The sequence below is a fragment of the Bubalus bubalis genome, chromosome 3, assembly GCF_019923935.1.
Source record: "Bubalus bubalis isolate 160015118507 breed Murrah chromosome 3, NDDB_SH_1, whole genome shotgun sequence".
Classification (NCBI taxonomy): Eukaryota; Metazoa; Chordata; class Mammalia; order Artiodactyla; family Bovidae; genus Bubalus; species Bubalus bubalis.
This window is the reverse complement of record NC_059159.1, coordinates 15,919,826-15,945,943: the sequence shown is the minus strand read 5'-3', so window position 1 is coordinate 15,945,943 and position 26,118 is coordinate 15,919,826. Positions and strand designations below refer to the sequence as shown.

General features: G+C 51.1%; 1 protein-coding gene and 1 non-coding gene across 4 annotated transcripts in view; both read right to left on the bottom strand.

Annotated features, from left to right (window-relative positions):
• Positions 1-3,684: 3,684 nt before the first annotated feature.
• Positions 3,685-26,118, bottom strand: part of MARCHF10 (membrane associated ring-CH-type finger 10) — a 104,707-nt gene continuing 82,273 nt past the window's right edge. For 2 of the 3 annotated variants that reach the window (XM_006044910.4, XM_006044911.4), the window contains exons 8-11: positions 24,298-24,407; positions 16,462-16,575; positions 9,924-9,966; positions 6,448-6,748 (exon numbers count right to left, since the gene is read on the bottom strand). In XM_006044910.4, coding sequence (XP_006044972.3) covers positions 6,711-6,748; positions 9,924-9,966; positions 16,462-16,575; positions 24,298-24,407 — 305 coding nt within the window. In that variant the 3' untranslated portion in view covers positions 6,448-6,710. Of the gene's footprint in view, positions 3,818-6,447; positions 6,749-9,923; positions 9,967-16,461; positions 16,576-24,297; positions 24,408-26,118 lie in introns of those variants that run through there. The other variant, XM_025279888.3, reaches the window with a different exon arrangement.
• On the bottom strand, positions 25,137-25,210 carry TRNAG-CCC. Its single transcript has one exon. It is a non-coding gene; the product is annotated as a tRNA-Gly (tRNA).

The following is a 26,118-nucleotide window of genomic DNA, read 5'->3' as shown; positions in this document are numbered from 1 at the left end:
CACAGTGGGGAACAGCTCCCTTTGTGAGTTGAGTGCCCGGCCATTAGCCACAACTCACAGATGGCTAGGGCAGGCTGAGCCCAAGCCCCTTGGGGAGTTGGCTGCTGACCCTTGCCCTGAGAGATAGGAAGAGCCTAGTGGTGAAGGTGGGGACACAGGCTCCCAGGTGGGGTTTGGGGGTGGGAGGAGCAGCTGAAGGAGTGAGGACCCAAATGCCCCAGGGCTCCCTGGGGCCAGTGGCTGCTGTGTGTCCAGAGGTTTAAGTCAGCAGTCCTAAACCTTTTTCACACCAGGGACAGATTTCATGGAAGACAGTTTTTTCAAGGACCGGGAAGGGAGGGATGGTTTTTGGATAATTTGAGCGCCTTACACTTATTGCGCACTTTATTTCTAATCTAATGCTGCCACTGATCTGACAGGAGATACCAGTCCATGGCCCGGAGGTTGGGGACCCCTGGTTTAAATCACTCCAGAAATACTTGTTCCCCACTCTTCTCTCCTTTCCTCAGGTGGCTTTAGTCTTTGCCAGAGCCCTGAATCCCCACCCAGAAGCATTTCAGACAGCTTCACGTGCACCTGGGGGCTCCCCATAGACCTTGTTCTGCTTGGGGGCTCCTGCCTGCCCAGGGGAGGTCTGGGGGACTCCGGGTGGCTCTCTGTGGGCAGGAGGAAGGCTTGGGACTGGGGTCATCTGCCTCTGGCCCCCGGCCAATGCTGGTTCTGGTAGGGTGCATGGGAGAAACTCCTTTCTTTCTGCTCATTTCTATGCAATAGGCCTTCAGCCTCTCTACATTCCACCTATGATGCCCTGAGACCCAGCCTCTGGTGCCTGGGCAAAGGGCACTGAATCCAGGCTCCAAGCCCAGCCGGCACTGGTGGGGCAAAAACCGGCTCAGCTCTGGCCACCTGGCCTCCGGGACAGCTCGCTGAATCCATGAATGAACGGGCCGCTCTCCAGAGAGTGGTGTCAGGCCTTCTCACAACCTCTTCTTGTCAGATCAGAGATGGCTTGCTCCCAGGTGTCCTGGCGGAGCTGGCCTGGCCCAGCGGGCAGCACTGCGAGGCCGCAGGGGTGAGGAGCCGGCCAGCCGCACCACATGGCTCTCCTGGAACAGAGCTGGCCAGGCCCTGCCAAGCTGCCTGGAGCACTAGGGCGGGAGTCTATGGCAGGGACAAGGTCAAGAACTGCATCTGGAGGGAGAGGCAGTTCCCGAGAAAGGCGGGCAGGAAGAGGGAGGAAAGGGAAAAGCAGTGGAGGGAACATGGAGGGCCCTTGAGTGAGACTGGTGTGAGATGAAAGTGCTTGGATGTTCAGGCCTCTGTCTCGGGTCAGTGCAGCCAGGAGGCCCAGTGAAGGCTGACTTTAGTCTCGACTCCCCACTGAATCGGCCCCGTTGGATCTGCAGATGGCAATCCTTGTCCAGCAAAGCAGCCAGGGAGGCCAGCCCTGGAGAAAGGAAAGGGACAAAGCAGCATGCAGGCATTTCCCCCTTGAAATGGATTTGTTGCTCGCAGTCAAAGCAGAAAATGGACTAGCTTCTGATAGTGGCTGATGGCAGAACTGTAGCCATTTCAGGGAAACCCTGGTCAGTTCAGGTTTTCTAGTCAGCTTTTTTTTTTTCTTTCCTGCCTGGCATCTCTTAAGTTCTGAGGTCCTGTGATGTGTCCGGGGATCTGGCCCTCCTCAGTCATTGCACAGCCCTGCAGGTTTACTCAGGGAGGTCTATCTATCTCTCTCTGGGACCTGAGAAACTTTTGGATGGTGTCTTTTCCTACTCTGGGGCTGCAGGGAACTCGGAGACATTGCCTCAGACAGGCCATTCCTCCATGATGATGGCAATGATCAAGATACTTATTATTTACTAGGTATGGCCCTGTTCTAACTGCTTACCATGAATAAACTCATTTTATCCTCTCAACATATCAGCTGGTTGTGACTGTGCCCCTTGACAGACGAGGAAACAGAGGCACCGAGAAGGGAAGGACTTGGCTGATCACTTCTCCACCCTCCCTGCTCTATAAAAAGGTTGGGGGATGGGATACAGGAGAGAACACCGCCCCCCCCCCCCCAACCCCTGCCATGAGCTTACAGTCAGACTCTGAGGCTCAAGAACTCTGTCTCAACCTGAGACATCTGTGCTGAGTTTCAGAAGCCTGTTTTGAGTGTAAGGGCTAAAAGTGACCTCTCTCCTTTCCTTTTTCTCTGGCCTCATTCCTGAGGCAGTGGGGGAGGGACACCTGATTAGCCTGGGCTGGGGTTGGACATGGCACTCAATGCACAGAATTGCATAGGATGGGGACTTCCCTGGTGGTCTAGTGGTGAAGACTCTGTGGGGCCCGGGTTTGATCTCTGTTTGGGGAACTAAGATCCTGCATGCAGCACTCTGCGGCCAAAAAAAGGAGAATTGTTTAGGATGTGTAGAAATGAAGTGGGGGCTTGGTTCATATATGAGACATTTGCACTATTATGGATATTTTATTACTTTTTAAAATTGGAGTACAGTTGCTTTACAATGTTGTTAGTTTCCATTGTATAGCAAACTGAATCAGCTATTTGTATACATATATCCTGTATTCCTTGGATTTCCTTCCCATTTATGTCACTGATTAGAGTTCCCTGCACTATATACAGTCAGTTGTCATTAGTTTTCTATTTTGTACAAAGTAGTGTATATAAATCACTGAGGATGGGTGACTGCAGTCTCGAAATTAAAAGAAGCTTATTCCTTGGAAGAAAAACCTATGACAAACCTAGACAACATATTAAAAAGCAGAGACATCTCTTTGCTGACAAAGGTCCATATAGTCAAAGCCATGGTTTTTTCCAGTAGTTATGTACAGATGTGAGAGTTGGACCATAAAGAAGACTGAGCACTGAAGAATTGATGCTTTCAAATTGTGCTTCATTGGAAGGACTGATGCTGAAGCTCCAATACTTTGGCCACCTGATGTGAAGAGAAGACTGATTGGAAAAGACCCTGATGCTGGGAATGACTGAAGGCAGGAGGAGAAGGGGGAGACAGAGGATGAGATGGTTGGATGGCATCACCAACTCAATGGACATGAGTTTGGGCTAACTCTGGGAGACAGTGAAGGACAGGGAAGCCTGACATGCTGCAGTGTCCTCTGCGTTGGCAGGTGGATTCTTAAGTGCTGGACCTCCAGTGAAGTCCAGAGATTAGCATTTGAATCAATAAACCGTAAAGAAGATCACTCTCCCCAGGGTGGGAGGGTGGGCATTGTCCAATCCATTGAGGGCCTGAATAGAACAAAAAGGGAGAGAAAGGACAGCTTTTCTGTTGAGCTAGGACACTCATCTTCTGCTCTCAGACATCAACACTTCTGGTTCTCAGGCCTTCAGACGCCAACCAGGGTTCACACTCTTGCCACCCCACCCCCACCCCCATGTTCCCAGGCCCAAGTTTGAATTGGAACCGCACCACCGGCTTCCCTAGGTCCTTAGCTTGCCGATGGCAGACGGTGGGACTTCTCAGCCTCCATAATCCTGTGAGCCAATCCCTCATACTAAATCTTTCTATATATCCTATTAGCTCTTTTTCTCTAGAGAACCCTAGTGCACATTCCTTCCCATGTAACATGGGGTTACTCGTATCTGCCTCATAGGCGTATTGTGAGGATTAAAGATAAATGTAAAACGCTTACCCTCAGGCCCAGCTCCTAGGACGTGCTCTGTAAGCACGACCTGTGGGCTCCTGTTACCTCAGTATGATGTTTTCTACACATGTCCTGCTGCCCCAGTGAGAACTGAGCTCCAAGGAGGTGGGCGCTGTGCATTTTTCCCCTGTGTCTTCACAACCTGCGCGTGGTTGAAAAAAGTGAAAGTTGAGTCCGATTCCACGACTCCATTGGCTGTAGCCTGCCAGACTCCTCTGTCTATGGAATTCTCTGGACAAGAATACTGGAGTGGGTAGCTATTTCCTCTCCAGGGGATCTTCCCAACCCAAGGGTCTAACCCAGGTCTCCTGCAATGTGGATTCTTTACCCTGTGAGCCACCAGCGAAGCACAAGTTATAGTTGGTAAAAGCTGCCTAAAGAGCCAAAGGCATAGAAAGACCCTGTGTCCTGTCCAATGTGCCTCAGCCTCGAGTAGATTCTGCCAATATTTAGCCAGTTATAGGGGAGGGAGATAGCCCTTTTCATCATTCTTTTTTTTTTTAAGTATTTTTTTAATGAAAATTTATTTATTTATTTTTTTTAGTTGCAGCATGTGGGATTTACTTCTCTGGCCAGATCAAACTTGGGCTGGCTGTATTGGGAGTGCGGATTCTTAACTGCTGGGCCACCAGGGAAGTCCCCATCATTGTCTTTTTTTTTTTTAAATCACAAATAATGCATTTAATTGTTAAGCTTCTTGCAGTACTCCTGGGTCAGCAAGATCCACTGGAGAAGGGATAGGCTACCCATTCCAGTATTCTTGGGCTTCCCTTGTGGCTCAGCTAGTAAAGAATCTGCCTACAATGCAGGAGACCTGGGTTCGATCCCTGGGTTGAGAAGATCTCTTGGAGAAGGGAAAGGCTACCCACTCCAGTATTCTGGCCTGGAGAATTCCACGGACAGAGGAGCCTGGTGGGCTACAGTCCATGGGGTTGCAAAGAGCTGGATATGACTGAGTGACTCACACACACACAATAGAAACTGACAAATTCACGTTGTTGTTTAGTCACTAAGTTGTGTCTGGTTCTTTGACACCCCATGGACTGTAGCCTGCCAGGCTCCTCTGTCCGTGGGATTTCCCAGGAAAGAATACTGGACCCATCGTTGTCTTTTAATAAAGGAGACTTGGTACTTTGGCATGTTGGGCCATGAGAAGCCCCATCGGCAGACCCCTGGGCTGCAGTGCCGATGAATTAACAGTGCGGGTCTGTGGTGTTGCACCTTTTGCCACCCAGACCTCACAGGAGGCGCTCCTGCTTTTGTCTGTAAATCCTTCAGATAGTTTCCCCAAACCCAACACCGGCTGTGTAAACCTGTAACGACGGTCTCAGGGCAGCTGCCTCAAACCCTGCTACATCTTCCTGTGGGTTTGGCCTGCCAGAATATTTACCCAGCCACCTCAAATTCCATTAAGTTCTCTGTAAACTTTATTTTAAAATATGCATTGTCCCTTAGATATTTCTCAGTATTGGCTCCTGGACAAATCCTGTATCCTCAGTTGACCTTACAATTCAGTTAAAAATAAAGACCCATTCTCATAGAATGATCAGGGCTTGGAGCTCCACTGGTGAGTGGAGCAACTTGAGGTTATAGCAATTTTATGTACATCATGGAGATATTTTCAACCTGAGTGGCTCTTCTAGGGACTATGCACATTTAAAGATTTCCTTTTATTTGGTTCTTGGATCTAGGCAGCCTGGTGGAATTTCTTGTTTGCAGTCCTGGAGTCACTTTGCCTAACTGTGGAACATATCAGACAAGATTTTGACATCTAGCTTTTCCTAAACCCTACTGACACTGTAATTTATTGGGGGGACCCCTTGGCAGCAACATCTTCAGTGGTCACTCTTGTTCTGAGGAGGGCAGGTCTTGAAGGTGGTTTGAGAAGCACCTCTTCCCCTTTTACCTTTTCCTCTCTCTCACCCTTTCTCTGCCCCTTCTTCCATTGTTTAGAAAGTCTGTTGAGGCATATTTTACAATTATACCAGAGTTCGCCTGTGTTAAGCACACAGTTCAATAAGCTTTAGTAAATGCATCCAGTTGTGTGAACATAACCACAGACCAACTTTCAGAAGCCCCTCATCACCCCGCAAAGTCCCCTCGAGCTCGTGTGCAGTCCATCTCCACTCCCCTCCCCAACCCCCAGCAAGCACTGCTCTGTTTCTCTGGTTTGCCTTTCTAGAAATTGCATGTAAATAGGATCATACGGTATGTAGTCTTTCGTGACTGGCTTCTTTCATTTGCTGTAACGTTTTTGCAGGTATCAGTAGTTCATTCCCTCCATCTTTATTTTTTGACTTGGCTTTGTCTCTGTCTCATATACACACACCTACCTCTTCTTTTCTTACTAAATTCTCTGCCTTGCTTTTCATCCTAAGTCTTGATCTGGTCTTTGGGTGATAAGATGCAATTAGGAGAGAAGTGTGGAGTAAATGTACCAAACCCTCCTAAGTGAGTACCTACAGGGGCAGCCAGCCAGCCTCTGGGGGCCCAGGCGGTGTCATCCCTTGCGGCAGTGATGGAGGGGGGGCAAGAAGAGGTGAGACGTGGGGGGGAGGTGGGGGGTGTGGGAGGTGTACTCCTCAGAGTTTCAGGCCCTGAGCCTTTGTCCAAGGGGACTGGAATGAGCACAAGACAAAACCGGGTGAACAACGTCAGTTTACTGATTCCACTCAGGGTGGAGTGAGACCTGAAGGGGTGCCCTCCACAGAGGGACCTCAGGCCATGGGGCCCACTAGGGCCAATGGGTCCCCTTGGACTTCTGGGTGGAAGGGCAGCAGCTGGGCAGCTGGTGGGGGCTCAGCAAGCCCAAGTCTGGGTCTGAGCGGGTTGCTGTTGCTGTCTGTGGATGCTCGAGCCAGACCCCAAAAAGAGAGTGGCAGACGGTGAAAAAGATAACTGGGAACATCGGTTTCAGTTTCAGTGGCAAGGAGGAAGGGAGTCTTGTGGGCATGGAGGAAGGGTGGCCAGGAGGAGAGGCTTCTGCCCGGCCAGCTCCAGGCCAGCTCCCTTGCTAGACAACTCGGCTGTTGCCTTCACAAACTGCTGCCATTCCCATCTCCCAGCTCGGAACCTGGAAAGCAAGAGGAAGCTCAGGCTGCGGACTCTGTCGTGGAGGAGGATGGCATCATTGCCCTTCCTGCCCAGCTCCCCCAAGCCCCTGCCCCAGCACCAGTGACCAGACACACAGACAATACACAACAGACACACACACCACACATGCTACAGTGCCTGGAACAGTGTGAGGAACAGAGACCCCACAGTCTTTCAGGGATCAAATTGGCTGGACACAGAGGGTCATATGATGGGGGGGCACAGGGGCAGTGAGAAGCAGTGGAGTCAGAGGAGGAGGCGAGGTGGGGTGCTTTCTTTATTCTTGAGAAAGATTCTCATTCTCAATATTTATTTTCTCATTGGCTGGAGTGAGCGCTCCCTATTTGGAAGCACATTCTGACTGGTGAAGGGCAAGGGAACAAGAGTAATCGCCTCCCTCCATCCCTACCTGGACGCTCTCAGCTTCTTCCTCCACCACAATGCAGCCCCAGCTCCAAGAGCTGCCCACCTTCTTTCACCTTCCTCTTTCCCCCAAATCTAGTTGCCTTGACTTGTACATTTGAGGTAGGGGGCAGGTGCTCTGGCCCAGCCTTGGCTGAAGGCCTTCATGGCTGCTCCTCTCCACACCTGTATTGATGGCTGCTGGAGGCACGATTCCCCTCCCTGACTTGGACTTGGCTGTGGTGACCATTATGCGTGCCAGCCAAGAAGCAGCTGTCAGGGGGGCAGTGTGACAATTTGTTAGACCCAGGCACACCCACCCAGGGCCTCTCCCCAGCAGCCCTTACCTCGGTGCCACCTGTGGCATCTTGTGTACAGCCTCGGTTCCCAGGAGCCCAGGACAGGGTGCCCAGTGAGAAGGTTGGCATGAGCGACAGAGGCTGGCATCTTTGTGTCACCTGCTGTGCCCTGATGTGTTGCCTTTTCCCTCCCTGTTTACCTGCATGGGGCTAGGGTGGCGGGTCACAGCCATGACTCAGCTGTAGCAACCCATCTTCACAGAGCGCTGCCAACCAGGTGAGTCCTGCCAGGCTGCCAGGGACCAGAGAAGCCATGGCCCCAGGGGGAGGGCGCGAGGCGTGTGGATCCGCCTTTGGCTGCCCTGGCTCTTGTCCTGATCAGAGCTCGGGCGGGAAGCCAGGCCCCGGCGGCGTCTGAGCAGCTTGCCAAGACGGTCCCTCTGCACGGGGCTGCCCCTGCCGGCGCCTGGGGTGTGCGCAGGGCTGGGACAGGCGGAAAGGGCCTGGACCCGTTTCCAGCGGGGGAAATCTGAGGCCCCCACATTAGGACTCTACCGGGAGGGGGTGGATCCTAGAGCTAGTCCCAGCTTCCTGAAGAGAGGCGGTTGGTGACACGGTGTGGGGCTGGGGGCGGGAACCATCTGCCTCGGAGCAACACAGGAGGCAGGGTTCCCTCGGCGGAGGCTCTTTTTTAAGCACCACCCCGGGGGCGCTCTTCTCCTGTCCTCTAGAGATGGCACCCAAACCGGGGGCCCCAGGTCTGGAGCCGCGGTGCCCCTTCCGCATCCCCAAGCCGGGGTGTGGAGGGAGGCTCTGCATCCTGCTCCGGGCCGCCCCCCGCGGCAGGGCGGCAGCGGGCCCCGCTGGGCACTAGGGGTCGCCCCTGCCCAGCCAGACCGGCCCGGGCGCGCCCGCCGCTGCAGATTTCCCGAACCGGGAAGAGCGCGGGCGCCTCCGGGGCGGGGGCTGGGGACGGGCGCGGCTGGGCGCGGCGCCGAGACTCTGCCCGGAGCCTCGGGCCACCGAGCCTTCCCGGCCGACGCGCGGGGTGCCCTCTATGGACGGAGTCGGGGCTCTCGGCAAAGGCCGGGCGCAGACGGGGTGCGTGCGCCCGCACACAAAGGTCTTTCCTAGCCCTCACCTTTCCCTGCCTGGCCTCCCTTCCCGGCGGCCCGAGGCGGAGCAGCTGCTCGGGGTCGACCCGGGCGATGACGCCGGGGGACCGGCCGCCCACCGAGTGGCCCCGCGACCTTGCGAGGGCGCGAGGGGGCTCTGGGCCCTCGCCCGGCTCGGCTGGACCCCCGCGGTGGCGCCACTGGACCCCCCAGTGGCAGACTGGGACTCTACGAGTTCCTTTTGTGAACGGAGAGCCCTGTAGAGCCCTCCCCGCTCTGAAAATGATCTGCCAGGTTCTCGGGACTGCGTGCCCTGAATAATAGATGGGTGCTCTAGGGTCGTCATCTGGGCCCCACCCTGTGGAGCTTTGAGCTCGTTCAGCAGCTGCGGGCCGGTCGGTTGCGGGGGGCGGGGTCCCCACAAGCATTACCATGACCACTGACTGTATCAGGGTCACCAGGGGCCCACCCCCCCCAGTGCCTGAATCGGTGTCTCTGGGAGGGGCCCAGTAATCTATATTTTTCTAAGTTCCCCAGGTGATTCTGATGGCAAAGCCTGAGTGGAAATAGCTGTTCTAACCTTTTAAGGCAGGCAGTTGTGACATTTCTCTCCAGAACAGCCTCTGGGGATGGAACTGTCACCTCTGGCACCCCGTTCCTTAGTTCACTGTAACGTTTATCCTCCCAGCTGATGGGAAAGTTCTTCCCACCTCTGACCACCAGCCTGCCTGCTTTAATTGAGCACGTTTTCTTTAGTCGGGTTTTCTATGGGATAATAAGCCTGCTTTGGAGACAGCTGGCCTGGCTCCTTGGCCCTTTCCCGACACTTGTTTTCCTTGTTCATCTTCTGAATCCAGCAGGCCCACTAGCTTGGGCCAAAGAGTGAGAAAATCCAGTAACTCCAATACTAACTTGTGAATGATGGCTATGTGAATACATAGCCCTTTATGTAATGGCTACACAGCGCCCTTCCGGGGTTTAGAAGAAAACCCAAGAAGCTCCTCCGAGTGCTGGATGCTGGAGAATCCCAGTAAAGGGAAAGAAAAAAAAACCTGCAGCGGGTCATCCTATGTCCGAGGAAGACTGATCCTCCCTTTGCCCGCCTTTGCTTTCGCTTTCAGCATGAGTTCAAACTCGTATCTCTTCTGCATCCAGCACACTTGGACTGCCGTGCTGACTGCTTCAGCTAGGGTTTCCCCAGCTTTGTGGGGTTATTTTTGCCTCTGGGGGCAGGGGGCGGTTGTTACTTCCTTCCATAGGATTAGGTTCAACACGGCCACACAAAGACAGCAAATTGCCAAACACCCTCAACATGGCAGGACTGATCCCCAGCACCTACTTTCATTTTCTTCCGGCCTGGGCTGTGGGTAGTTTCTTGACAACTATGGGAAAGAAGACAATGAAAAATGAACCGTTTTTTTCCAAAGCAATTGTGAACAGATGTCTAATCCCCTAGTCGCGGGAATATTCTAGGAATCCCTGACATCACCTTAAAGGGGCAGAGGAGGAGGCGTGGAGGTGCGAGGGCAGTGCTGATATTCAGCACCTGTGGGGCGCAGGCGCCTCCTAAAGACAGCGTCAGCGATAGCGCAGGTCACCTTCGCCTGTTTGGGCCGTCTAAATTTGGCAGTGTGAACAGACCTGCGACCTCTCAGCAATTGATCTGAGCAGCAGAACCCCATCCTGACAGTCCAGAGTCACATTTCCAGGCAGTGGGGGTGAAAGCCGTGCTAATTGGCCACTTGCCTCACCACTGGCTTTTAAACAATCGGTTGTATTCTCCACCCGGCAGGAAGCAGCAGGCCCATCAAGGCTCTGGGCTCCCTCTTTGTTCTGACTTTATGGCATTTTATGCCACAATGAGAAACACTGTGTACTCCGTGGGAGGCCATTGTGCCAGGCTGCAAGGATGTGGGCTCTGGGGCAGAGGGGTTTGTGCCCTTCCCCCTCAGTGGGAGGAGGGCCTTTGTGACAGGCTGGGGGACAAAACAAGGGGTGCTGGACACTGTTACTGGGGCAACTGCCTGGCCAGTGTAGCCCCTGGGTCCCTCTCCCCAGAAGGCCGGGGGGAAGGGCAGAAGGTTGGAATTTCTTCTAGAGGAGCAGTCCTGGTTACCTGGTAAATTATACATCGGGCGGTGCTAGCAACGGCCTCCGTGTTCCCCAGGCTGCTAGGACAACCTCATCCTGCCTCTAGATTCTGTGCCCGCAGATGGTGGCTATCTAATGATGGCCACCAGGGGGCGCCAACTTGGTGAGTAGGCAAGCTTTCCCAACAGTCGGCCAAGCCTGGGCCTTGCATAATTTTGGGTAGATTTGGTCTTCTGAGGCAAGGGTTTTCCGTTTTGTAGAGATGGTGTGAATGGGGAGAGCCTAGGGAAAATCCATGGAGCCTCACACGGATAGGCCAGTGGGATTTCAGAGCGACTTCAACACCCTCCCTTCCCCTTCCAGGTGAAGCGTGAAAGTAGCCCCCCTGTGGCAGAAGACAGGTGGGTACTTGGGCCAGGAGGGCATCGTGGAAGCCGTGGGGTCCCGTCTGTGCTCTGCCTTTCAGCGCGCACACACACATGGGCAGGCAGGGAGAGCAATTTCGGGTACAGGGTCATTTCATTGAGAGGGGATGGAGAGTGTGGCACGGACAAAACCCACAGCCAGGAGGAAGCCCAGGTTAGGGAGCCCCGGAGGGAGCAGTCCCTGAATACTGGAGTGTGCCACATGGGCGCTGAAAGGGAGAAGGCAGAGGGAAGGCATGTCCATTTAGCTTCACCCTGCAGAACAGTCCTGTGTCCCCATGAGATTAAAGGGTGAGCCAAGTAGGTCAGGTGAGGCTGGTGGGGCCCCATGTTCTCTGGAGATGCTCCCATTGTGAACAGCTGAAGAGAGAAAAGGCCAGTTTCCCGCTAGGCATTTGCAGAGCATAACAGTCACTGCTCCCTTCAGCCCATACCTCACTCTCTGTGCCCACTTAAATCTGGCCCTCCACCTCCAGTGCTCCCCACGGGCCCCCTAATCCTGTCCCAGAGCAGCAGCTGCCCAGCTGGGCTCCTTCCCCCTTCAGCCCACCCTCCACATGGCCGCTCCCACTCCCTCTCAGAAACAGAGCTCTCCTGACCTGTCAACCCCAGGCTAGAAAGCCTTCCATAGCCTCCCAGAGCTGCACCCAACCCTGTCACATCCTCCTTACTTCCCGCCAGCTCTGGCCACACTCAGTGCCTTGACTTTCCCAAACACACAAGTCTTTTCCTTCCTGAGCCTTTGTGTTCCCTTCTGCGTGGGTGCCCTTCCCTCCCCACCAGCACTGGTCTGAGATTCAGCTCCAGCATCACCTCCTCAGCTGATCGGTTGACAGGAGCAATAACAGAAGCAGCTTTGCCACCAGGCTCCTAAAGCAGTGGGAAGACGGATGGCAAAGAGTACAAGCTAACTGGATTCAAAGCAAAGCCCTCTGAAACGTTGGCTTGTGTCCCTCCTGCCTGGAGGGTCTGTCCTGCAGAAGGTATGGAAGAAGCGGGGGTGGAGGGGGGGGAGAACAGTGGCCCCTTTCTGTCCTTTAACTCTGCCTTCTTCCACATCCAGCTCCATCTCCTGAAATAACACAAGGCACTTTTTATTTTTTTGGATACTCTTGGTTACCCATCTGTTTCTTTAGACTCTGAATCCCTTTTAGGCAAAGTGTGTCTTGATCATCTTTATATTTCCCAGGATCTAGTTTAGAACCCAAGGGCTTCTCCGATGCCTCAGTGGTTAGAGAATCTACCTGCAATGTAGGAGACACGGGTTCAACCCCTGAGTCAGGAAGATCCCCTGGAGGAAGGAGTATTCGTGCCTGGAAAATCCCATGGACAGAGGAGCCTGGGGGTCTACAGTCCATAGGGTCACAAAGAGTTGGACATGACTGAGCAGACCGAGCACAGTTTAGAACCTAGCACATGGTAGACATGTAGAAAACCTCTGAATACTCAAATATACCTTGAACTTGAAAGTGTTCCTTTACCTAGAATACTTTTTTCCTCCATAAATTTATATTATCACTTTCTCCAAATTTCTCCAGTTTTTTCAATACTTGCCTCTTGAAGAAGCAAGTATTGTTCACTTTTTCATTGCTTGAGCATCAGGAGGTTACTGAGTACCTAGTATGTGCCAGGCATTTTCAAGGCACTGGAGGACCACAGTGTACAAAAGAGGTAAGTGTTCCTTGTTCCAACTTGCCAATGACCATATCCTCCCCCTGACCCATTCCTGCAACCCTTAGCAGACCACATCCTTTTCTGGCAGTAATTTAGCAAGTTTGTAACCACTCAATGCTCCTGGCATCCATTGTGTCTGGGACTTGGTCAGCAGTCAAACATGATTCATTGTGTGTCCAGCTTCAAGAAAAGGATAGATGTAGAAGGTTTAACTTTGCCTTAAAAAGGCTCACAGCCTCACTGGGGAGCCAAATTATTTGTTTATAGGATCACTGAAAACCCCAGGAAGCCACTGTCAGGGAAGATCTTGGGTTTTTTATTTCACAGCCTTTGGGAATTCACTGGATCTGTTAGTTCTCTTGATCAAGGGCTGCTGCTGCTGCTACTGCTAAGTCGCTTCAGTCATGTCCAACTCTGTGCAACCCCACAGACAGCAGCCCACCAGGCTCTGCCGTTCCTGAGATTCTCCAGGCAAGAACACTGGAGTGGGTTGCCATTTCCTTCTCCAATTCAGGAAAGTGAAAAGTGAAAGTGAAATCGCTCAGTTATGTCTGACTCTTTGCAACCCCATGAACTGCAGCCTACCAGGCTCCTCCGTCCATGGGATTTTCCAGGCAAGAGTACTGGAGTGGGTTGCCATTGCCTTCTCCGGATCAAGGGCTACTTTTTGATTATTTCCTGGTTTTCCCAATATGTGAGTCTCACCTTCCCACCTGATTATTAACTCCTCAGAGAAAGGGACATCATGTCTGATAGCCGCTTTCCCAGGTCCCCATCTCAGCACCTGATATGCAGGTGTGAATGAGTGATCACCGCCATGGACAGGCCTTCACCACCGTGTCTTACTGAGACACAACCAGGAGCCTGTTGTGAATGGCTTTTCAGGTTCTGCTCAGTAAAGAAGAGGGGAGGAGGTGTTCTTTCCCGTCATAGTGCCTCTCTCTTGCTAAACGTCACCCTTAGAATCTTCTGCAAGAAAATACTTAGACTCAAATCCAGAAGAGAATCAATTTGACAAAAGCCACTTGTTATGGCAACCCACTCCAGTATTCTTGCCTGGAGAATCTCATGGACAGAGGAGCCTGGCAGGCCACAGTCCGTGGGGTCACAAAGAGTCAGACATGACTGAGCAACTGAGCACATTCACACCTGTTTTCCTACTTCCATTCGGGTACCTCTTAACTAGTTCTTAGTACTGGTTACTGCTTGGTGGTTTATATGGGTGAGAACTACTGGGCTGGCCAAAAAGTTTGTTTGGGTCTTTCTGCAAGATGGTACAAAAACTTGAAAGGACTTTTTGGCCCACCCAATATTTTGGGGGAATCTCAAATTACAAGTAAGCTTGTGATGAGAGAAGTGATGCCCTGTCCTTCCTGCTTTCTTCCCTGCTGGCTCCCGGCTTGCTCCCCACATTACCTGCTCCTTCTCTGGGATAGTTTTACCAGAACATTCTCTAGGGTCAATGCTTTAAGGGCGTGGGTTTTTCATCCAGTGAGTTGTACTCTCTGTTGCCTTCCCGTGTGCGCCTTACAGTCCCAGAGGCTAATGTCTCTTGCCTTTGTTTGTTGATGGTGTGGCCATCTGTAACCTTTATTGAACCCTGGGTGCTTTGAAGTTCAATGTGCAATAAAAAAGTTCATTAAAAAAGATGTGGAATCGTGAAAATAAGGTTACAGAAATGTTAACAAAGGATCATTTCCTGCTTCCTGTTATACTTAAAAAAAAATGTATTTCTCTAAGGAATTTATGTCACCATTAAAACTACGGAAGAGTGGAAGGAAGGACAGGCCTGGGTCAGAGGGAGGGTGAGATGCCTGAGGAGATGTCTTGGCGAAGACCCAGCCTGTTGTCTTAATTGAGAGCTTAGGGTCTAAGGGGAGAATGGAAGCCAGAAAGATATAGAGACAGATCTCAAATTCTTAGGATGAATGGTTTGAACCCAACATTTCTAGTGGCATGTGTGTGCACTCAGTCGTGTCCGACTCTGCAATCCCATGGACTGTAGCCCACCAAGCTCCTCTGTCCATGAGATTTCCCAGGCAAGAATACTAGAGTGGATTGCCATTTCCTCCTCCTAGGGGATCTTTCCGACCCAGGGATCAAACCCACGTCTCCTGCATTGGCAGGTGAATTCTCTGCCACTGAGCCACCAGGGAAGCCCATTTCTAGCAGGGATGGCTCCAAATGGATTGCCACGGCCTCCAGTGGTGCAGGGACTGGGGCTGTGTAGGGAGCACTTGGAGTCATTGGGTTTCACCTTCAGACAGTGACTGGTGCTGGCAGGTGCCTCTTGTCCACTTGAGGTGGAAAAGTAGAGACAGAGAGACATGGACAGCCAAGATGGTGAAGAGAAAGAGGTGCGTGGGATGCGTAGCAGAGGATCACTCTAGCTGCCTCACGGTTCCACTGGCGGCTTGTCCACGGCTACACTGGCATGCTTTCCAATGGTGACCATTTTTTTTTTTTTTTTTTTGCCATGTGGCACTGTATGTGGGATCTTAGTTCCTCGACCAGGGATCAAACCTGTATCCCCTGCATTGGAAGCATGGAGTCTTAACCACTGGACCACCAGGGATGTCCCTTCTGAACCTGTGAACTCTGTGAACCTGTGAATTCAGTCCCTTCTGAATCTGTGGTGACCTTCTAAAGTGAGCAGAAGGTCAAATTTCGAGGCTCAGGGGGTGTCCTGGAAACCGCAAACACTAAAAGCATATCTGTGCCTGGGGTGGCCTTTGGGTCAGGAAGGCGCCCCTGTCCTGACAGGGCTCTTCCCTGGCCCAGCCACCGGGCGCATTTGACAGTCCCCTGGGGCTCAGGGTTCTGACTCGATAATGGCCAAGTGTGTCTGTACATTTCAGAGGTTGCCCTGTTCTCCCACATTCTGATCTGAGTAGTGGATCTAGGCTTCTCCCCCGACACCACACAGTCTGCTAGAGGGCCCTGGTTCTTTTATTAAAGGAAGGGTAACCACAGATGATCATTCCTGGTAAATACGCTTCTCTAATGACAGATGGGACCCCATCAGCACCTTTGTTTCTTGGCATATACACACACACAGATGCTGGGATAACATACCCTGGGAGCCAAAGCAAAATAAACAGCTCCCTTGGCTGGGGGCAGGGAAGGTTCCTGTTTCTCATGGACCCTCCTTGCTTGGGCAGTGGACATCCACGTGTGATGCACACCCAGCCCCTGCAGCCTTGCTGGCCTCTATTTTGGGGGCCAAATATCCCTAGAGACCCACTTGCTTATATAACCATTAATGACCATTTAATTACCACTCATATTTAATAGGAAACAATTACGTGACCTGGTGGTTCAGACGGTAAAGAATCTGCCTGCAATGCAAGGGACCCAGGTTCAATCCCTGGGTCAGAAAGATCCCCTGGAAGAGGGAATGGCTATTCATGCTGGTATTTTTGCCTGGGGAATCCCATGGACAGAGGAGCCTGGTGGGCTACAGTCCCTGGGGTTGCAAACAGTCAGACACGACTGAGCGACTAAGACTCACACTTGACTGTCACCTTTCAGCCAGAGGGCCACTGTACCTAAAGCTTGCAGCCATTAGTCTTGGTGCCAATGATGACGGTGCCATATCCCACCAGCTGAACACAGATACACATCTCCTAAAGCACACAGCAAGGTCAGTGACACTGCCGCTGATGGCCCAGGCGGGGCCCCACTCACCCTCTCTCTCGTGGCCCGGTCGTGGTTGAGTCTCATGAGTTCTGCAAACCTCTGTTCATAGAGATGAAGCAGCAACACCAGGTACAAGCCTGAATTCATTAGCTCATTTTGTACCTACAGGTGGACAAGAAAGCCTTTAAGTTCATCTATAAAATATTCATGGGCTCAATCACAGGGTGGAGGATCCTAGGCCAAGTGGGGACAAGAAATAGGAATGGGAGCCCAAGCCCCAAGGCAAGGCCTGCTCTGGAGGGGGACTGGACAACAGAGCAGAAGGGGACCCGGGGTGGAGGCAGGATAGCCATCCTGGAATCCTTGACTGCCTAGTGGAGGATGCCTGAAGAAGCTCCTGGCCTGGCCCTGCACTGTGGACACTCACTACTCCGAGTAGTTACCTGCCATGGCCTTGAGCTGAGTGTTGGGAGAACACAGGGCTAAAGGTCTCAGCTCCCTGCTGGGACCCCATTCTGTGATATGGGAGAGAGTGTGCCTCATTCAAAGACGGCTCCCGTATCAGTGGGATGTGTCAAGGGCCACAAAGGAGTTGTGAATGGGAAGAAAGAGGCTGGTGGCATATGACCTGGGAGACAGTGTCTCTGATGGTCCTAAAAGGATGGGAGGGACTTTGGGAGGTGGCTCTGAGGGCCATTCAGGGCCTTTTAGATAGAGGCCCTGAATGGCCGCACACACATGAGGGGGCGGAGTGTTTGTTGGGCAAAATTCTCTACTCGTATAGCTGGAGTATATGGGGAAGGTGCTGGCTTTGAATTTTTAAAAAAGTCTTGCCATGGGCTGGGGAGATGGTGCGGTGGGACCACATTAGGCAGAACGGAGGCAACTGGACGTCATGTTGTGTGTACACATGTAGCCGCTGGACGCTGAGAAGAAGAGTCAACCGGATGAGATTGTGTGACTCAGGAAGGCAGACTGGTCTGTTGGAGAATCTGGGACACAGGTCCATGGTGGGAACATTTGATGTTCCTAGATCCCTTATTTGCTCAGGGAAAGGGCCTCAGGCCTTAGTTCTCCAAGTTTCTCCCTTCACAACTGGGCTTAGTGATGGTCACACCTAGGGGCTCCCTGACTCCCCACCCTCCCTGGCTGCCCTATTGTCATCTAAGCCCCAGAGAGCATGTGCCCAGTGGGGCCTCGGATGCCACGTGAACCTCAAGGCCTCTGTACATGCTCTTTCTCACGTGGTCTGTTGGCTTGTTTTTGTGCGTCTGTTTCTGTTGAAAATCTTTATTTAGCCGTGCAGGGTCTTAGTTGCAGCACTCGAAACCTTTGATCTTTAGTTAGGGCATGTGGGATCTTCAGCCGCAGCATGCAAACTCCTAGTTGCAGGAGGTGGGATCTAGTTTCCCAGCAGGGATCGGAGCCGGACCCCCTGCACTGGGAGCATGGGGTCTCAGCCTCTGCACCACCAGGGAAGTCCCTTCGTGTCTCTGCTGTGAAAACTCCTCTGCCACTTTCCACCTTTCCAAGGCTGTGTCCATGACTTTCTTTACAGCCGTCACAAGGTCGCCTCCTTGCAGAAGTCTTCCTGATGAAACGCATTTGTTCCAGGCGTTCCTCCCTGAGTCCTAAGCCTTCGTCTTTGCTGTGTATGCCGCGTCGCGCACTGGCTGATGTCTTTGCTTTTTCTCGGTGGGTGGGTGGTGGTGTATTTTTCTCACTGGTGCTGACAACACTGGGAGGTTCCTCTAGGGAAGATCTGACCATCCGAGTGACCATGGCACCTCTGTCCTTGGCTCCTTTGGCAGTCTGTCTTGCAGAGCCTCGCCCCGTGGACCTGCCTCGACCTTCAATAAATTCTCAGATTTGTGATGACTCCTCCCCGTCTGCCGCTTTATTCCCCCATCTGTCCTTGGGTCAGATCTCCAGGGTGGGAGGATTGGGGATGGGCCAGACGATGCTCAGGAAACCCCAGGGGACTAGAAGCCCTGGCAGAGGCACGGCCCTTGACATCACCCTTGGGAAAGGTCGAAACCATGACTGCTTTCTCAGGAGAACTGAAGCTCAGCCTTGACACAGTAGCATCTCAGCACCTCCTCCTTCCTTTCCCCCGGGGGCCCGAGGGGCTTCACACGCCCGGTGTCCTGTTCCCATCCCGTGGAGGGCAGCGCAGGAAGCCAGCACAGAGCACACCCCTTCCAGGATGGATCGGCTGCCAGAAGAGGGGCTCAAGCTGAGCAAAGATCCTTGTGCTCTTCCCTTCTGCATCGGGGCCAGCTCTGAATCTTGGTGACCACTGGCCTCAAGGTCACTGCTTGAGCCCCCTCCTGCCCTACAGACCTGCCTTCAAAGACTCCAGCCAACAGTCCTTAGCGGTTAGCCTATTTTTAGCCTTTCTCTTCTGACCTTGGCCTAGAACAGGCAGAGAGGAGATGGCTCGTTTCTCTTTTTTCTGTGTTAAAGGCCTCCTCCCACCTTCCCCAGGAGTCGGTGCTTCCTTTGCCATCTGTCTCAGGAGCCACCACCTCTGGGAAGCCTTCCCGGACTACCTACCACACAGACCAAGCCTTGTCCCTCGTTGACTTTTCCTCATGGGGGGCCTCCCATGAGCTGTCGATGGCTGTCTCCTGAGTGCTTGCTTCACCAGGAAGCCTTTCTGCTCCCAGACACTCCGATGCATAATGGCAAATCAATCAGATAGAAAATGGCTTGGAACTATCAGGTTTGTCAAAGCGTGCAGGGAAATCATTTACTTTTTATGACTCCATAAGACCCGGAGGCATGCAGATGGGAAAATATCCACTAATGTTTTCTGCAGATCATTTGAAAAGTCACTTCCAGCAGATTGTGTCTCTTCCCTGGTCTGTGGGAGGGAACCTGTCACTCGGTGCCATAAATCTCGCTGGCCCAGCTCCTTTATGTGCCCTTTTCAGAGCCTGTGATGCTGGACAAAAGGGGCCGGGTGGGCCAGTCAGCGCAGACATTTCACAGTCAGCGTGGAGTCATCCTTTTTACCCTAAACCACAAGTGGGAGGCGTTTGTTATCAGAGAGTTCCATCCATCGCGTTTGGTCGGTAAGGGCAGGATGAGCTAATTTTTGGAGCGTTATTTATTGGAGTTGCTCCCGACCTGACCCTCCTCGGCCCATGTGCATCACACTTTGCTGCCCACGTGCAACAGCAGAGATGGGGGTGGGGAGGCACGTGAAGCAGTGGGCAGGAGCTCAGGGGGGCACTCCGCCCACCTACCAGATGTTTTCCTTCCTTTTCTCCTGCCCTTTTATTTTGTTCAAATCCATTTCGGCAGAGAGATTTGTTATGGATGGAAATTCTCAATGTAATCTGCTCGAAGAAAGAGAGCCTGGCTAAGAGTTCTAGCAAGTCTTCAAATATGTTCCAAGGATGCTCCCAGGTGTGAGGGGGATTAGGTGGCTACGTGTGTCCAGGGACATCTGTCCACAGCCGAGAGGGAGCACGGTCAGCGGCCGAGAGGGAGCACAGTTAGGCCTGTGCTTCCAAACAATGACAGCCAGAGGCCCGCTGAGCCCCTCCTGTGTGGCAGGGGCCAGGATGGCAGGGGCACTTCTTCATCACACAGGGAGCCTGGGACCCCAGAATGGGCAGCCTGGGACCACCATGCCCTGTGACATTGGGCAAAGACTTTTAACTGTGCATGGAGAAGGGGACTCCATTTATCAGTGGGGAGAATTGTAGCCTCTGCTCTGCCTCGTTTCCTCAATGCGTGATGACAAAATGAGCTAATACGAGTGGACATGGTATTTCGCAAAACAGAAAACATCCTGCAAGAGACAAGAACTAAAGCTAGGATTGGGGGCAAGGACCACATGTGCCTTGCCTGGCCCTTTGCTCCTAGTGCCTGGCCCATGCCTGGAATACAATTGCTCAATAAATACATGCATGGATCAAAGAATGAGGGGGAAAGTGTATAATTTTGGGTTAGTGATGACTTTTGACTCTTGTGGTTCCAACTTTAACACGTGTCAGAATTACTGAAAGGGCCTTTTAAATGCAGTTCCTGGACACCCCCTTTTCCCAAATGCTGATTCACTAGGTCTGGGCAGGGCCCAAGAACGTGCATTTCTAACAAATTCCCAGATGATGCTGTGGGCCCTGGTTTGGCAACCACCCATCTTGAGAGCTGCTCTCAGCTAAGGATCAACAGTTGGTAGCCAGTAAGCAGAATCTGGCCTGTGGATGTGTTCTGGTTGAAAGGAAGGAGGGTAGGAAAGAAGGAAGGATGTGACCACCTTCTGCTGGAGGGAGTATTCACTGCCTTGCCATAGTCGCCACCGCTCCCAGTGGATGGCACTTGGGAGATTCTGAGCAGCTGTTAATCTGCCTGGTCTCTATGGCATTTGAGTGTACAATCTCTGACCTCAGTTTTTCTTAAACTTCTTTTCTCCTGGTCCATTTTGCAACCTGGACTGTTCCTTGGAGCTCTATCTGTTGCCATCCAGGAGCTCTTCCTTCCGCTCAGAAACCCAATCAACCAATCCATCAATCAATTGTGAGTCCCACCTCCAGGTTCAAGAGCGTGCGCGCGCACACATACACACAAGACAATATGGAGTTGCTTCACGGACAACACTGCAGCGGGGTGGGCAGTGGGTGTGGAATGCCTGCTGGGCTTAATTTCCAGGCATCTTTGAGTAAGGGCGGGAGCAAGTTGATGCCAACCCTGGCAGGCCAATAAATGGACTGCCTGACGCCCACAGCCCAAGGTGCTTGGTTCAGGTCCTGGTCTCCCCTCCACCTCTCCAGCTGCTTTAGCTTCATGGGGCCACTGCCCAGACAGCCTATAGGAGTTCCTAATCTAGCCACCTGGAGCCTAGTAACAAGCCCTGACCCTATGGGGACCACCCAATGTCCAAAAAAAGGAGGGAAAATCAGATTTCAGTGCCCTGTTAGAGGTCACGGTTAGCATTCCTGCTGGCTCTACTCAGGTGCGTTGAACCAAAGCAGGGAAACACACGCTAATCCAAGCCCCTCAGAGAATACTGACAGTGCTGGCTGGGCACCTACTGGGCAAGTCCACAGTCTGTGGTCAGATGCTAAGTGAGGTATCTTAGAGGGCTTTGTCCTCAAAAGCCTGTGTGTGGACGGCTCACTCTTTCTCCTCTCTGGTCTTTTCTTGGCTGTGCTGGGTCTTAGTGGGGGCACACGGGATCTCTGATCTTCCCTGAAGCGTGTGAGCTCTAGTTCCCTGACCAGGGATCGAAGCTGGGATTCCCTGCACTGAGAGCACCAAGTCTTAGCTACGACCACCAGGGAAGTCCCCCCTCACTATCTTTGTGCTAAATGACAGTTACTCCCATCTTCATCCGTGGAGAGTTTCTGAACTTGTGGAAGTCACACCTCCCTAGTGCCTCCAGTTTAACTCAGACTGTTAGCAAACAAACACTAGTAAGTTCACCACCAGCCATCGGACAGTCAGAACTGCCGTAAAAGAGGGAGCCCTCAGCTGCTTTCCATCCGCACATAAATATTGCACATTGGTTCTTGCGACCTTTGTTCTCCCACCAGGGTAGGTCTGTCAATCTAGTTTCTCCCTGTGATTATAATGAAGGGCATTTTCAAAAGGCTTTGATGGCCTGTCAAGTTCTCCTCGAAACTAATTTAAACTCTTTTCTGCTTCCATGTCGTGTAATTAGTGTGCTGGGTCTTTTCCATCTTCCCCTCCAGCTCCATTTTTCACCCTGCTCTGCGGCCGAGAGGCTGATCTCTATGGGTTGCGTTTACTTGGCCCCCTTGTCCTTTGGCTCCCCATTGTGTTCAGGCCCTAGGAGGAGACCAGAGGGCAGGAGGAGAGAGGCTGGGGTAGTTATCTCCTGGTTCCTTCTCTGCGGGGCAGTGGCGTGGCCATGGCAGCTTTCCCCTACTCACAGGCTGGTGGTGACTCTCTCCTGGAGCCATAACCCAGGATTTAAAAAGGTAACTATAGGACTGCCCAAACTCAGGGGAACCATTTCGACTCTGTTGTGCTTTTTGCACAAAAAAGGTCTGGATATAGGCCAGGGCTTCCCTGGTCAAGAATCAGCGGTCAAGAATCTACCTGCAGTCCACGAGACACAGGAGACGCGGGTTATCAGGTTCAATTCCTGGGTCGGGGAGATCTGGAGGAGGGCATGGCAACCCACTCCAGTATCCCTGCCTGGAGAATCCTATGGACAGAGGAGCCTGGTGGGCTATGGTCCACAGGGTCTGAGAGAATCAGACACAACTGAAGTGACTTGGCACGCACACATTGACGGGCCAATGATCTGAAAGCCAAAGGGACTCCTCTGAAGAGTGACATTTCAGTTGCTAATGATGATTTTATGGTTTTTACATTATGCCCTTTACAGTTGTGGTTATTAATCATTTTTTTCCCTAATTGCGTGATGAGGGAGGTCAGTCTTGAATTATAATGGTAACGATGGGCCATTTTCATTTGAGAGAAATATCTATTGACTGCTTATTGTTTGCCAGGCATCGTCCAGATCAGCACTACCCAATAGAAATAGAGTGTGAGCCACCGATGCAAACAACACATGTAACCTGAAAATTTCTAGGAGCCACAATAAAGAAGTATAGAAAGAAACTGGTGAAATTATTAATAATTTTAATAATGTATTTTATTTGATCTGATAGGTTTTAAATATCATTTATACTGTAATACGGGCTTCCCTGGTGGCTCAGTCGGTAAAGAATCTGCCTGCAGTGCAGGAGACTCGCGTTCGATTCCTGGATCGGGAAGATCCCCTGGGGAAGAGAAGGGCAACCCATTCTAGCATTCTTGCCTGGAGAATCCCATGGACAGAGGAACCTGGCAGGCTACAGTCCATGGTGTTGCAGAGAGTCAGACACAAATAAGCAACTAACTATTTATTTTAAACTATAATATAAAGTTATTTATGTGATTTTTTTTTTTTTTTTTAAGAGTGAAAGTGAAGCTGCTCAGTCATGTCCAACTCTTTGTGGTCCCATGGACTGTAGTCTACCAGGCTTCTCCGTCCATGGGATTTTCACTCTTAGTTTTGGACTGAGCCTTTGAAATTTGGTGTGTAATACAGCACATCTGGACTGGAAGTAACCACTTGTTTGTGAGCTAGCTGTGTCTTGTGGCTTCCATGTTGGGCAGCATAGCTCTAAATAGAAGTGTTTGCCTGCCTGAGACATGGGCAATGAACTATTATTTCGGGCATAAACCACCTTCCCATCTAAAGTTAACTCTTTCACAGTACTAGAATTGCAATCCAATGGCCCAGGAGAGTTAATTCACGAGGTGTTTTTTTTGTTTGTTTGGTTGGTTTTTAAACACACAATAGGGAAATTCCCTGGTTGTCCAGTGCTTAGAACTAATTGCTTTCACTGCCGAGGACACAGGTTCAATCCTTGGTTGGGTGCAGCCAAAAAAAAAAAAAAAGCACAGAGTAAACAGGTAAACAGGTGCTTATATGTTTTTAAACCTTGAGCAAAGCTGTTCCTCATTACCCCCCAAGATTACTCAATATATAAATTGGGGACTATTTCTCCAAGACCCTGATTTTTTTTCTCTTGTGGCTATTCAACTTCAATTGTTTCAGCAAATTTGGGTGTGGAGCTTGCCAGACTTTTCCTATTTCTGTGTGTCTAGTCAGCTACTGCAGCTTCCTACTTTGTCCCTGACAGTAGGGGGACCTCAGCAGTGGGACTAAGTCTTCTAATCCTCCAGTGGTCCAATTTGGGAACAGACTTTCTCAGAGAAGCGAGCTGAATTGGGAGCCTTGCACAGGACCTCTGCACCCCACCTCCACTATTATTCCTGGTATCAGAGAAAGAGCTCCTTCCTGCCTTATACCTCTACCCATGTGGACCCAGCATGGGTAGGAGGTTCTCTTACCCGGGACTGCTGGTGCTGCTGGTAGAACTCAGTCACATTTAAATCATCCAGGTTGACCAGTAGGCTTTGCTTACACATCTCACAGGTCTTTACAGCACCAAGATCTGCTCCTTAAAATGAAAGAATTTTGTTACACGTAACCCTTTTGGTGTTGACATTTTGAGAGCGAATTTGTATGTGTTAGGAATTCTGAGTTTCGGTGGCCTTCTTTTTATAGTGGGTCATCTTCTGTAGAAAATGACCTTGAACCTGACAGCTGAAATTTCCTTTGTCATTGTTTTCATTATTATGCAAGCTTCCCATGAGTGAAATTCCCGTGACTTTTAAATAACAGGTCTTGCTCTCTGTTTAAATATAAACACATAGGTTCATAAACTTGGAATTACTACATGGAGGCTGAGAGTCTGTGACACAAGTGTTTGCCAGAAGAGTGAACATTGGGTCTATGTTACTGATGTTTTTCCTGGTAGATCTAACACAAGTCCAAGCAAATAAATTAGTAAGGACCAAATTGATGGCAGAAGCTATCCTCGACCTATGGCTTAAAAATCTGCCTTTACTTCTGCCCATGTAACTCCCCAATTGAGAAAAGTGAGGGACCCCAGGCCCACGTGTGGGCTGTGGTATAGCGGTATCTGGGTCGAACACTTGAGCCTGAGCTCAGCCTCATTTGGGAAAAGAAACAGGAGAAGGCTTCCTTTGTTCCTGGTGTGTTGTTGTTGATTTTTTGTTTTGTTTTTTAATATATTTATTTATTTGGCTGTGCCAGGTCTTAGTTGTGGCCTGTGGGACCTTTAGTTGTGGCATGAGAATTCTTAGTTGTGGCGCATGGGATCTAGTTCCCTGACCAGGGATTGAACCTGGGCCCCCTTGCATTGGGAGTACAGAGTCTTAGCCACTGGACCACCAGGGAAGTCCTCCTGTTTAGTTTTGTTTAATGTGAATTCTAGATCAGCACATTTCACACCCCCCGCCCCTTTATCCTATTCCTCAGTGCAAAGTGGAAGATGCAGATCTATGGTTGTTATATCTAAGCAAGTGTGATGCCGTCTGTCCTTTCCCCTGGTGTAGGTGCTGCATTTTGGTTAATGATGTACCCTTGTTTGTTTTATGCTTTAGAAAATAGAGGACTGGGAATTCCCTGGTGGTCCAGTGGTTAGGACTCTATGCTTCCAATGCAGAGGGCCCAGGTTTGATCTCTGGTTGGGAAACTAAGGTCCCACAAGCCACCAGGCACGGCCAAAAAAAAAAAGAATACAGAAGACTAATCAGTTACTTGAATTTATTTGGTAAAGATAGGGTTTGTACAGTTTTACAACCCAGTTCTACTTTTCCCCAGTGGGGATACAAATAGGTAGTAAATAATAGAGACTTTCAAAAGACAAGGATGAACACTGATCCCTCATCTGCATTTTGATGACTTGATTTTTTTTTTTTTTTAGCAACATTCTGTAATACTTAAGGCTATGGATCATCCCGTGTGTCCTCAGTCTAATCCTGCCTAGCACACCCAGGCCAGAATTGGCATTTACAAGCATTTAGCAGCACTTTCATCACGTATCTCATGAGTAAATTTTTCTGTTCTAGATGTTTAATTGGCCCAAATTTCTAGCAAGATAAAGCATCGCATGGCAGGGTCATTAGCTGCTGAGACCCACTTGTTCTTTGCGCTCTGAAGGGCTAGGTTCTCTGTTCACTATGCAAAGATGCCTTTAAGCAACTCGGGCTGCAGTTGCTACTCTTCTCCTCCAGATGTGGAGAAAGGGCCTTGGGGAGAGAAGAGTTAACCGGTTCATCCCGCGTGTTCATTCCCTGATTAAA